Raw genomic sequence first — 13,236 nt, 5'->3', positions numbered from 1 at the left:
TCAAACCTCTTTAAAGTTTAAAGTTGAGACAGAGCAACATTATAATTGATATTGAAGGACATTACTTGGCACCTTAAATATGTATATCCAATATTAACTTTCTGTTTCGCTCCGTTTTGGTCCCCACCATCTCCTAGTCTTTTATTGGCAGATGTTTTTTGTCAACCAGCTACCTGTTAGCTTTGTCTGTTTGGTGCTGGGCAGGTAGCAGAACAGTTGGTTTATCTGAGCTTTCTTGACAAAAACAGTTGCAGCTGGTATTAGCTTTGAAAGAGACTGTCTTCACTGCAAACAACCCCTTTCACATTGCGATCATTTAGTTTGTTGCTAATACAAAAACTAGAGGGGAAAACAATTATACAGAAGACAGTTTATGTACCAAATGTGTTTCAGGCTGGTCTGATGTTTTATCTTAGATTATAGCACCCCCATCATAGTAGTCATTTGCCTCATACTGTTCCATCGTCAATGTGAACACAGGTGGAGGACGGAATATAAACAGTAAACCAATGAATCTGAAAACAAAGGTAGTCAAAGTTACGTGCTAGAACAACTAAAATGTAGTCTTTCAGACTCATAGACTTACTCATATGGTCCCACTACCTCTCTCAGAGAACAGAGTAAAGATCCAAATGTCAGGTTCGAGTGTTTTATTGGCACGTACAACTCACCGTTTAAAAAAATAAAAAAAGTTAATGGTAGAAGAATCAAAGTGTTATCATTCATTTAGACACACAATAACAAACGATGAACAACTGTTTTCAGGTAACAGTGTTGAGTTGGCTACTTCATTTAGGACAGCATTTATATAAAATCACACAGATATATAAAAACATGACAGGAAACACTTTTACAAATGTGCTGACATTCTGCAAGAACGCTAATGGACTGATTTGGTTATTCCTTGACGTGGTACACGATGGTAGGCACTCAACAACGTTGCTAATTCAACCACAGCAACTCCGCAGAGTCCAAACGATTACTTTGCGACTGGGAGTCTCAGAGTGGAGGTTTTATAACAGGTTACAAATGTTTATTTCACATGGATGTTACGCTCTAGGAGCAATCAACAAACTAACGACCAGAACTACTGTATATTGCAGAAAGTGTGACATCTTACAGTGATAGTTCACCCAAAAATTTAGGATGACCATAGCGGTTTAGAAATGCACCTTTTCAAGGCTACAGAGTGTGTGCGTTTGATACTAAAAAGACACATTTTGGGTGGAATCTCAAAATATAGACGTGAAGATTTGAGTGTACCAATACCAGTTCTGATGTTAGCCTCGCTTAGGGTCTTTTATAAACACTCAAGTTCCATCAAGAGGCAAAACATCAGGACAGATAACAGACAGCAGTGGGACAGAGATTCGAAACTGACGTCAAGGAAAATGGAAAGAGGAGCATCAGAGGGATGACGGAGCATCCCGTAACAAGCAAAGGACAAGAGACAAAAAGAAAGGAAAAACTGAGGTCAGCTGGCATGGCTCGGTTATTTTTCCAGTATGTGTTAAAACGTTCACAACAGCAACATACTTTAAAAGTCTGGGGTAGATCACAGCAAAATACTCGAAGAAGAGAAGACCACACCGCAGCAAGTGATTTACTCTGGGAGTAATCAGAAAAATGCAATGAACAGGCCCAATGAAGAGGAAGATTGCAATTGTAAAAAAAAACAAAATTCATTGGAACTTAACAATAAGATGAAGTGCTTTTCCAGAGAAAAGAAAAAAAAAAAGCAAGAAAGTCAAATAATCTTTATCTTTTTTTTCTGAATCGTTAAGTTGTGCTACTTCTGGAAAATATTTAATCATCAGACATCACATTGTTTTGCTGGTGATAAATCATTTGCAATCAGTCATTTAAACATGGATATGATGATCAAACAAGCAGTTGCATCATTATTCATTTCACTTCGTTTGAAGGTCAGAAAATTCCCTTTCTGTGATACAAGCTTTTACCATTTCAGCTACATCACAATATTACAAAAACTAAATCCCTACTCTAGTCTCATTTCCGATAATTGCTATTATATAAACAGCTCTGAGTAATGCAGTAGTCATAAAACCTTATTATGTAAGGATGTGGACTATCCTTACAAAATGTATTGGACTGCAATTGGACTGAAGAAGGCAGAATTAAGAAAGTGCAGAACATGAAGATAAAACCCTGACTGCAAAAAAGTTGGGCCGCTGTGTAAAACATAAACCCCCCCCCCCCCCCCCCCCCCCCCCAAAATGTTCACCAACAACAGTTTTACGAAGTGTTCCTGAGTCCATGTAGGAACATCCTTTATACAGCCATGTGTTCACAAAGAGGTGAACCTCGCTCCATCCTTGCTACCAGTCAACCTGTTTACCTGTGGAATGATCCAAACAGGTGTTGATGAGGTCAAACATTAAATCTATTGTCTTTGTACTGTTTTCATTTGAGTACATGTGGAAAAGGATTAGCAAGTTATCACATTGTGTTTCACGTATGTTTTACACGGATACTCAACGTTTCTGGAATCAGGGTTGTGTCGACTTGTTGTTCTTTTACTATCAACACTGTGGATTTGAGAAACTAGAGTTCATCTCGAAGCAAGCCTTTGGAAATGTATTCGGATTTAAGTGCACTTACAGACAAAAGGTAACTTTTCCAAACGTAAGAACATGTATGCATAAGATCGCATGGTTGCATTTGCTCGGTTTTGCTATAAAGAATCATTTATGCTAATGGTCATTCGATTCACCTCTACACACTCCTCATCATTTTCAGTGGCTTCCTTCATTTTGGTCACGAATGTAGCATATAAATTTAGGACAGCTGCTTTTTTTTGCAGGCCCCCCACAACCTACCTAAGAGCTACTGTACTATGCAGCCACTGGAAACTGAAGAAAATGCCGACATCCTCCCTCTCCTACTCAGCCTCAGTATCACTAGCAGCATCATGTTCCTGGGATTTCTTTGTCAAAGACGACAGAAATTCTTCTGAGAAAACCCACTGAGCTACAGACGAGTGGAACGGAGGCTAGCTTGGATAGATGGCAGGACTTGGGTTGCACCTGCTAGTCCTAAATCCACGAACAAGTCTGTGAGTGAAGTCCTTCCTCACTTGTAAGTAACAACTAGCTAGTTTCAAACTGGCACTAAATCAGGTTGCACCATTAAAACTTGAGAAATGTCTGAGCTCAAACACACTCTAGTAATGTGGATGGAAACAGGAAGTCAAAGAAGCCTCACAAACTGTGGGATAACTTCCAACAATTGCAGTTTTAGGGGGCAAACAATATCTTAAACCACCAATCCTTTGTAAATTTACGTACACTGCTTTATTTCATGTTTCAAACTCAGCCGTATTTATGCAGTTTTGAGTGAGTGGATAATGAAACAGCATTTTGATCAAGCGTCGTTCAAACATTAGCATGCTAATGCTAGCTCTGTCAGTGGGTTCAGCTAGCTGTGGAACAGGTTGTTGTGAATAGCATCAACTCACTTCACGGACAGAAGAAGTTTACGTGGTGCGACCTGTTGTGATTCAGTGTTGTGTGAATCTCCAGTTCGCAATCACTTGTGTTATAACCAGGCTGAGTTTGAACCTGCAAGAAGCCGGTGCAACCGCATACAGCTCTCTATAACAAAGATCTTGACCATCAAAGACCACCACTGTTGCCACGCAACACGTGCCATCCTCACCGGAACCAACACTGAAACTGTAAAACCACACAGCACCCTAAATGACCACAAACCCTTCTAAAGACAATGAATTATGAGAACACTGCTCGGCAACACGGGATCATAGCAGGTACTTCATGAGTGAATCTACTGATGTATTAAAATCACTGGGGGGGGGGGGGGGGCTGTGTGGCCTATTTTCTAATACATTTGAAATGTAATACACTGACACAAAACAGCTTCACAATCTTTTGACAGCTTTAGCACAATGATATCAACAGAGCAATAACGGCAAGATTGGATAAGCTTAGAACCGACTAAAAAGAAAACACGCCTTCATTTTGACCTCGAAGGATGCGCTGTTATGTTTCCACCACATCTTAAGACGAGGTCTGTACGACTAGTACAATAATAAATTCACAGCAATTTTTAATCAGGAATGAGAGAGGGGGATTTGTTTTCCCCTCCCTCTCTTCTTACAAACTTCAGTACCCAGAACTCTGTTCAACAGATCCTCGCGGACGGTCATTATCCAGTGACCATTTGAATGGAGACTAATAATCATGTCAACAATAATAAATAAATATGTAGAGACACAGGGATTGAAAGAACAAAAGCAGAGGAGTGGAAGGCACCATCCTGCCAGAGAAAAAGTGAAGGAATGGATGGGGAGATGATGTAATCCTCGGGAGTCATCAGGAGACACGCTGCCATAGGAATTAATAGATTACACTGTCTTCATGATCATTTTGACTTGCTCTGTAGTCTCAACTGGCAGCAGTCAACTTTAATTCTACTTTTGCTTGTAGCCATGTATTTAGACAAGTCATTGTCCTCTTTTATAAGGCAATGATTTGAGATTTAAAGCCATCTGGCCTGTAAAACTGGCAGAAAACTTCAAATCGTGGTAGTCATTGTTAAAGTTCAGCCACTGTAGTGCAGTTTCCCCCAAACGTGTAAGGTCCGCTACAGCTGTCGGCTGCCACGGCCCCGTGTCAGCCATTATACTGCTGCTGATATCGACGGTTCAGCTCGCGCAGCTCCTTCTCTCGCACCCGCCGGGCTTTGTTGGATTTGGTGGAGCGGCTGGAGCGAGTGGACTGGGCCGACTTGGTGCTGTGGCAGCGCGACGACGCCCGCTTCAGGAGGTTCTGAGATATACAGCGCTGTAGGTTCTTCATGGAGGAGGAGGCGGCCATGCTGACGATCCAGGGGTGCTTAAGGGCCTGGCCGGCTGTGAGGCGCTCGCTGGGGTCCACCGTCAGAATCCGCTCCACAAAGTCTTTGGCCAGGTTGGACACGCTGGGCCACGGCTGGCGAGGAGAGACAGGCAGTGATTAACAAACTGAGTGCACTGAGATGTGAATGTCAGAGCTCTACACAGTGAAAACCAGCGGGTCCCTAACCGAGGTGTGGGCACACATCACCTCCATCATCACTAATTGCTGGATTGTATAGACCACATTCACACGGCAGCCATTTTCCCCTGTCGTAAAGCGCAATTATGAAGCTCGAATGCTGCTATCAAAAGGATAATGTCATACTGCTGTGTTCCAGGTTGCAAGCTGTATGAACGTAGCGCTTCCTGATTGATCAGCAACAGAAAGGAGATTGGATAGGGAGCATCTGGAGGGATGTCAGGCCATATTTTAAGGCAAAACAACACATTTGATAACCTATTAGCTACTATTGGACCACAGCTGATGTTAGAATTTAACCACTAACACTACCTTTTGACAGTGTTAACAGTACAATGAAACCTGTGAATTAATTCTAAAACATCGGAGCATGTAATCTAGCTGCTTCACGCCACACAAAACCTTCGCTGTTAAAGAGCTTGGAACACGCTTTTGTGCTGGCTGTAATCTGTGTAAACATAATGTCACATAAAGTTACTGACTTAACCAGACCATTTCTGAGGTGGGGTGACGAGACAGTTAACGTTACATCGCTTGATTACATCCAGTGTGTTTTACTTCAAGGCTTAAATAAAGGTGTCCGAGTTGATATTTCAGGATGGATTCACGCCTTTCCTCATCATGTAACACCATCAAAGGGTAACGTTAGTTTGGATGTGGTTGAACGCTAACATCAGCTGTAGCCAAAAGATATAATAAATATGTTGTTTTAACTTGAAATTTGACCGCCCAGATTTTCACTATCCATCTGCTGACCAATCAGGAAGCGGTGATGACAACGATTTGTCAGGTTCCTTATGTTTCTGTGACTTACAAACTGGATCACAGCAGGACAGCATTATCCTTTTTGACGGCAGCAGCTTCCAGCCTGAGCATGACATCACAGGAAAATGGCCGCCAAATGAATATGTTCTATTACAATAATAATCATAATAATTGCTGAAAAAAGAAACATCATCCATGTTATTAGTTCCACCAACGCTCTTCATGCTATGATAAATGTCTAATCTGACAGTACTAAAGGACGATTAAGAAAACACGCAGTGAAAGGAGAGAATGAAGTAATGAAAGGCCGACTGTGGAAATTAACTGTTCATTGTGTGGACGTGAAAATGTTCATGTTTGAGAGTGAGAAGAAAGTGGATTATAATAAGAGAAAACATGAGAATAACAGCTTTTCTTGTAATTCTTTCCTGAATCTTTTAAATTCATTCACACTCATTTATTCACACTCCTTCATTACCAAATAGTGTCAAACTATTCATGTGCATCGCTCTGCACAATGAAGGTACAATAAATAAAACCCTTACAGTCACACAATAATTGTGTAAGAATTTATAGTTTGGCATCAGTAGAGCTTTGCTCACTGGACACAAGAGGGCAGCAGAGTGATATAAAGCTGAGTGTCTGTTACAGTGTGAGGACCACACTTTAAACCTTGCTCATGTGACCATGTAAAGCATTTTCCACTCTTTGCGCTCACAAATCTTATTGGTCTTTAGATGTCAGACTCAATAATGGCGAAATGAGGTTCTGAATTTAATGTGACTGTTAGTATACATTTTGCTTGTACAGAATTCAAAAAGACCTCATGTAAAATATAATCTCCACAGCTGCTGTTGACTCGTTTTCCAGGACATAGACTCTATTTAGCATTGGTGCGTCAAACTCCATCCCCTACTTGGACATCAGGAGTATCAACGCAGCACATCTTTCTACACACACACACACACACACACACACACACACACACACACACACACACACACACACACACACACACACACACACACACACACACACACACACACACACACACACACACACACACACACACACCAGTGACGGCTACAGATACATGACACATATACAACCCTCAGACATACATTCCTCCTCCAACTACAGCCGGAAGAGCATTTTTTATACGATGAGAGCCATCTGAAACCAATTTGTATGTTAAAAGGCGCTGAAATGTTATGAACACTCCAGATCATCCTACAAAACAACTCACCAAATACACAGCCTACATACAGTACAATCATATTTTCATCTTCACTCAGACAAAATACTGCCAAGCTGCACAGGTTTTATGAGATGTCATCTTTGTCCCACTGTCCAACTCGCTGGTTTAACTTCTGGGCATTATGGGGAGCAGGAGCTGCAACACCCCCTACAGGAAAGTGGCTGCATAACATCTTAGATGAAACAGTAAACTGGCGTTATTAGCAGTACTGGCTCATTATGTTATCAAAATGTTATGTAAATGTATATATTAATGAAATAACAATAAGTTTAACCTCTAGTGAGGGTTCAAATGTTTAACAGACTAGTTGACTAATCGCACAGATCCCTACCTACAACAGTGTCCGAGCTCTGATTAGTTCTTTGACTGCAGCTGCAAATGTGACCAATATTTATCACAGCTGTGAAGACACGTGTCCCCGAGCGAGGTGCATTAAAGTCTGTCCCACCTCAGCTCCACCTCTCATTTGCTCTCAGGACCGGATTCTCTTTAACTAAAGGTCACAGGCCTCTGTGGCTTCTTGTACTGCATCCTTACAATGAGATACAATTACCCTTTAGTGAAATGAATAGTCCTCAGTTTTGAATGTCTGAGTCATGTTCAAAGCCACTATACAGCAATATTTTTTTAAGGTTATTTATATTATAAATATAATAATAAAAATATTATTTGATACCAACAGACAGGAAATGTTTGGATGCCAAAAAAAGGCTATGACATGCAGTAAATGTCACAGCTGTGCATGATGCAGGGATGCTCCGAACCAAACAAAATCATTTTACCCCAGAAATCACCACTAACACCAGAAAAGCACTTCTTACTTAAAACAACAAAATTTTTATGTGTTTAAATATCATTTTCATTATTGATTCATCTGTCAGTTTTTAATGATTAATCAAATGATCATGTAGTTTATAAATTATGAGAAAGCAGTGAAAAAATACCCATCATGATTTCTCAGAGCTAAAGGCAATTCCTTCAAATTTTTTTCAATGTATCCAACTTACAACTAAAACGGGAAGATATCCTCACACTTGAGGTTTCAAATGTTCGGTATTTCTGCATGATAAATGGTAAACAAAAATGATTACAATTAAACAATTTCTTTTGAGAGGCCAACTGATTAATTGTTCGTTAAACTGTCTCACAATCATTTAGAGTAGTTTAGGGTAGCCTGTGGAGTGTTTCACCCCTGGCTGCACCATGGAACAGTAGTTTTTGACTGTTTGTATTATGCGCTGCTGGACATGCACAAAGGATTATCTAGTATAATGTGGGAAAAGAAAATGGAGCTCGTAGCGACGAAGCCCTAGAGAATCATCAGCGTGCAGTTTCCTCACCTCTACAGAGCTTTTCTTCAGACTGCAGCTACACTGTTCTGACTCTCAGAGTTGTTTTCTGCCACAGCAGGCAGCTGTTTTCAGCTCTGATAAACCTACTGTGCACGAGCAGCCCAGCAACAAGCAGCAGCCAGAGCTGGTGGACAGAGTGGAGCATTGAGCAGCTAAAGAGACACATGTGTCACTCAGGAGTTGGGAGAGACCAAAACCAGAGCTAAAAAGAGTGAATGCTAATGCTGCCCCGCATCAGCTGGGTGTGTAAAGAAGCCGACAGGTTTGCTAGTAAGTTCTTCTTATCAACTTTAAGGATTAAAATAAGACAGTGCTGTTATAAGAGCTTGTTTCTGCTTCTTTAAGGAAATATTAACCTGTCTGTCCTTGTGTTGACAGAGAATAATTGCAGCTGTTACTGCTCTCATCAGAAATCTTGCTCTTTTTTAAACTTAGTCATTCGTGTGACAACTATTACTGCAATATCTAACCCTAACCCAAACAACTATATCTTCCTAAAAATGCATAATGAAAAGCTCCCTCACTAAAGCCAAGGACGACATGCTGGACATACGTGCACTCATCCAGCACTATTTGCAGACCTCAGCTGATATATGCTCCCTGGAAGCGTTTTCAATTATTCAACATATCTCATATGACCTTAATGAATTTCACCTGTCAGATACTAGAGAAGCTGAAATCTGGACGCATCCCGTCAATGAAAATTTCATTGACATGTGCAATGACAATAAAGACTCTTGAATCTTGAATCCCCAGAAACCTTTAGGTAATTCTACTTCATTTAATATTACAGAACTACTCCACTATTATTTGGCCTGCAGTAGCTGTAGGTGGGGCAAACATTAACCAAGGGGTCCGTTTGCAAAGCTCACTGGCAACATAAACCTCCCACGCTTTGGAACAAAGGAATGGACTACTCAGCATTCTTCAAACTAGAGACACAGATAGAGCATAAATTACTGTGCACACATACACACATTTGGAGGGACAGACATATTGACTTAGACAGAACAAATAAACGAGAGCGAGTACGGCAAGGTGAAAGGAAAGGAAAGGGTTCATGAACTGACAGATGAGGAGCGAGGACAGAAGAGTAAAGGTTTAGGTGTGTTCAAATCTGTGTTGTGTGTGTGTGTCAAGCCATGTCACCTCATAAGGAAAGTTGAACTTCTTGGAAATCTGTTGACAAAGCCTCATGCGGTGTGAGGAATGTATTCCAAATATGGGTGAATTCTGCTGGTGTGTGTGTGTGTGTGAAAGTGTTGGACAGATTGAACTCCTCACCTCTCCAGAGAAGCTGTACTTCCCCTTGAGGATCTGGCGGTACAGCCTCATGCGGTTGTCGTCCTCAAAGGGCATGGTTCCGCTCAGCAGGATGTACGATATCACCCCCAGCGCCCACATGTCTACAGCGTTTGTATAGGGCTTCCGCACCAGGATCTCAGGGGCGATGTACTCTGGCGTGCCACAGGTGGTCTTCATCAGACACTCGTCCCCCTTCTTCCTGCTACTGGCCAAACCAAAGTCAGTGATGATGATCTTGGAGTCGGCTCCGGGGTGGTAGTAGAGCAGGTTCTCCGGCTTCAGGTCTCGGTGAGTGATGCCCAAAGTGTGGAGATACTTGACGCCATCCAGCACCATCTGCAGCACCCGCGTGGCGTCCCGCTCTGTGAAGGAGCCGCGAGCAATGATCCGGTCGAAGAGCTCTCCTCCGGTGGCCAGCTCCATCACCATGTACACGCGCTCTGCCGTCTCAAAGACCTCCATCAGCTGGATTATGTTGGTATGACGGACGCGCCGCAGAACGCACAGCTCCGACTCGCACACCTCCCTCCCCTCCCGGTAACGGGTCTCGATCATCTTGATGGCGTACGGCTGCCGCGTGCTCTTGTGCTCCACGCGGACGACCCGGCTGAAACTCCCGCGACCTATCAGAGCTTTGATGTCGTACTTGGCTGTGACCCGTGGGTCAAACTTGGCTCGATATTTTGCCACCTTCTTCCGCTGAGGGTCCGACAGTTCGGACGGGTCCTTGGGGGGCTGAGCAGAAGCAGTGGGAGTGGCGGCTTGGGCCTGAAATGGGGAGGTGGAGTCAGCCTTGTCGCCTCCCCCTCCACCAGCCCCACCCGTCTTGCTCCTCGTGCCATCCCCTCGTATGAAGTGCTTATAGATATCTGTCTGAGGAGGTTGAGGAGGATCAACCTAAAAAAAAAAGCAGGAAATACTCATTAGCTCATATTTATATATCATCATCGACATATCATGAGCGACTAATCATCAAAATAGTTTCTGATTAAATTATGCTGATCAGCTTTTCAGTTCAAAATGTTGTGATGGGGTATGATGCTCCAACACATAGACTGCACCAAATTTCACCAGGATTGTTGCACTTTTGTCCAAAAATACCCCTTCTGCCATCAGACTACTGTGACAAACTTTATAACCGTCATCACAACACATCAAATGATTAGTAGACTCAGTGTTCCAAAGAAAATCAGTCGTTAAAAGTATGAATTTTCACTAAATTAAGTCATTTAAATAAACAAACATTCATATCAGTCTAGTTCCAGCTTCTCAAACATCATGATTTGCTGCTTTGTTCTACATCACTGAAATTACGGCAACATTTTCAAAATATTTTCTGACATTTTAGTATCTGATGGCAACGACAGAACGACCATTACTAGAAACGGTATTGACCTACTGACCTTTTTGACCAGGTCCAACTGAACATCCCCTGGAGGCTCAGGGAGGACCTTACTGTTCCTGCACCCCATCACATCACCTTGGGCCACTGCCCAGTCAGCCACACAGGCCACCAGGAGCCCTGCCTCATCACCGCAACAGCAGATCCAACACACTCAGGGCATCCAACATTCAGGCTGTACCCAAACTCAGACAGAGGGTTCATGAAAAAAGCCGATTACACCCCCTCAGGTCCCGATGAGCTGGCATCAGCAGTCGCAGGTCAAGAATACACCTGATACATCCAATTAGGTCCAGTTTAAAAAGACCAAGAGATCATGAATGTATTTTGGGCAAGCACGTTGTCTGTCTCGGCTCCATCAGCAGGTGCTGTATTGCTGGTTGTCTTTTTGGTATGGGTCTTTTACGGGCCCGTGCTGGTGGGTCTCGCGCACACTGCCTGGCAGCGCAGTGGGCTGGTAGGGGGTGCCTCAAGCCCCTTGCAGAACCTACCAGGGCCCCATCTCAGATGGCGTAATATCTTGAAAGTCTGAGAGAAAATTAGTTAGTACGAGCGCTCACGACATATAAATGAGTGATCGGGGCAGGGGAGGGATGGGGGTTCGCTAAAACAGGAGCAGAAAGATTCAGGCGGAACATCCACAGAGAAAAAGACCATCAGCCCTGCTTCCATCCATCGGGAGAAGCTGCAATGTCAGCTGCGGTCTGGCCGCAGATAAAGCAGCTCCCCTGGAGAATGGCAGGCCGGAGAGCAGCAGAGGGAAGATCTGAAACGGAGAACACAAAAGGACGTATGAGTGATTATGGGGGGGCTCACAAACACATGGACCCTGACCGCTGACAGGACAGGGGCAGCCTCAGCACGCAGGCCAGTGGCGGGCAGACGAGCAGCTGACGCACACACGCCGATCATTTCAGCTCTGAAGTTACTCACCGTGTTTGCATAGAAGTGGCGTGATGAGGCCATATTGTAAAACATGCCTGCCAAAGTATGATTACAGCCATCCAGACATGTGTGGAAACGGCCAAGAAAGCAAGACGGAGCTTTGCCACCGCGAGAAATAGCTGCACTATCACAGATGGTCCCTTCACAAATGCTGGTCGCCTGATGATGTGTTGTTTAAAGTTTTCAGAACAGACTGTTTTAAAAACTTAATTTACTTTTTCTAACAGAAAATTAACCGGAAAACATGCCTGAAAAGTGAGTTGAAAGTGCTCCAGAAGCTAAAGAAAAGTACACTTGTATCAGACATGTACTGTACAGCTGCATTAAAGTTAACTGGAGATTAAAAATGGCCAGGCCCTACTCATGTCAATGCTTTCTCTTCAGCCAAAAACACATCTGGCAGCTACTTTTCGGCAGCATTGGGTCACACCGTGATAGCCTCTAAAAACTTCCAGAATTAAGTTTTCATTACAGGTGTAAAAGTGAGTAAGAGTCTCACCTCATTACTTCTCCGACAGAGCGAAGTGTTTCAGCATGCTAACTAGCCTGCTAGCAGCAGGGCAGGACTCCCAGCTCTGCCAAATCCAGCCTCCTCACCCCACTCTCACTCAGCTGGGCTCTCCATTTTCACCTCGTACTTTCCCAACTTTGCTCCCGATGACAAACTACTCAGACCCGCCACTTCCTTTGTTCGCGACATTATGGGTCAATTCCGCAGTTTCATGGGTCGTTTTGGAGACGGAGGGACTGTACGAAACCACTCAAAGTTGCCCCGTTGGTGGCTTTTCTGGACGGTGTTTTTCGACCAGGACCACCTTCCCACAGCCAGACACAAGTGAAGACAGACATAATGCGACACAGATGTTCCGGTTGGCGTTTTCAAAATAAAACGCGTGCGGCTTCTTCACAGCATTTCATGTGGCACTAAACGTTTTGTCATTTTTTCTTACGTAAGCTAAACAATTAAGGTGCCCCCCCCCCCCCACCAGAATTTTCTGTACATGTTACTTGAATGTGATGCTTTGTGTATTTTAGCTTGTTTGAGTCTGATTGATTGAGCTATGAATTTTTAACTGTTATGCTTAACTTAAGTCAAATCAAAGAAGTACCATCACTGAGGGTACATTCTTTAAA

The 13,236-nt window shown here is 43.1% G+C and overlaps 1 protein-coding gene across 1 annotated transcript; it reads right to left on the bottom strand.

The window, feature by feature from the left end:
- Positions 1-2,361: 2,361 nt before the first annotated feature.
- Positions 2,362-12,922, bottom strand: pskh1 (protein serine kinase H1). The gene is made up of 4 exons (XM_041938829.1): positions 12,602-12,922; positions 11,159-11,923; positions 9,735-10,652; positions 2,362-4,970 (listed from the first exon to the last, which is right to left on the bottom strand). The coding sequence occupies exons 2-4, from the start codon at positions 11,225-11,227 to the stop codon at positions 4,653-4,655; spliced, it is 1,305 nt and encodes a 434-aa protein (XP_041794763.1). The 5' UTR covers positions 11,228-11,923; positions 12,602-12,922; the 3' UTR covers positions 2,362-4,652.
- Positions 12,923-13,236: the final 314 nt, after the last annotated feature.

The sequence above is a fragment of the Chelmon rostratus genome, chromosome 6 (genome assembly GCF_017976325.1).
Source record: "Chelmon rostratus isolate fCheRos1 chromosome 6, fCheRos1.pri, whole genome shotgun sequence".
Lineage (NCBI taxonomy): Eukaryota > Metazoa > Chordata > Actinopteri > Chaetodontiformes > Chaetodontidae > Chelmon > Chelmon rostratus.
Note: the sequence above shows the minus strand (reverse complement) of the source record. Positions and strands in the feature narration are given on the sequence as shown.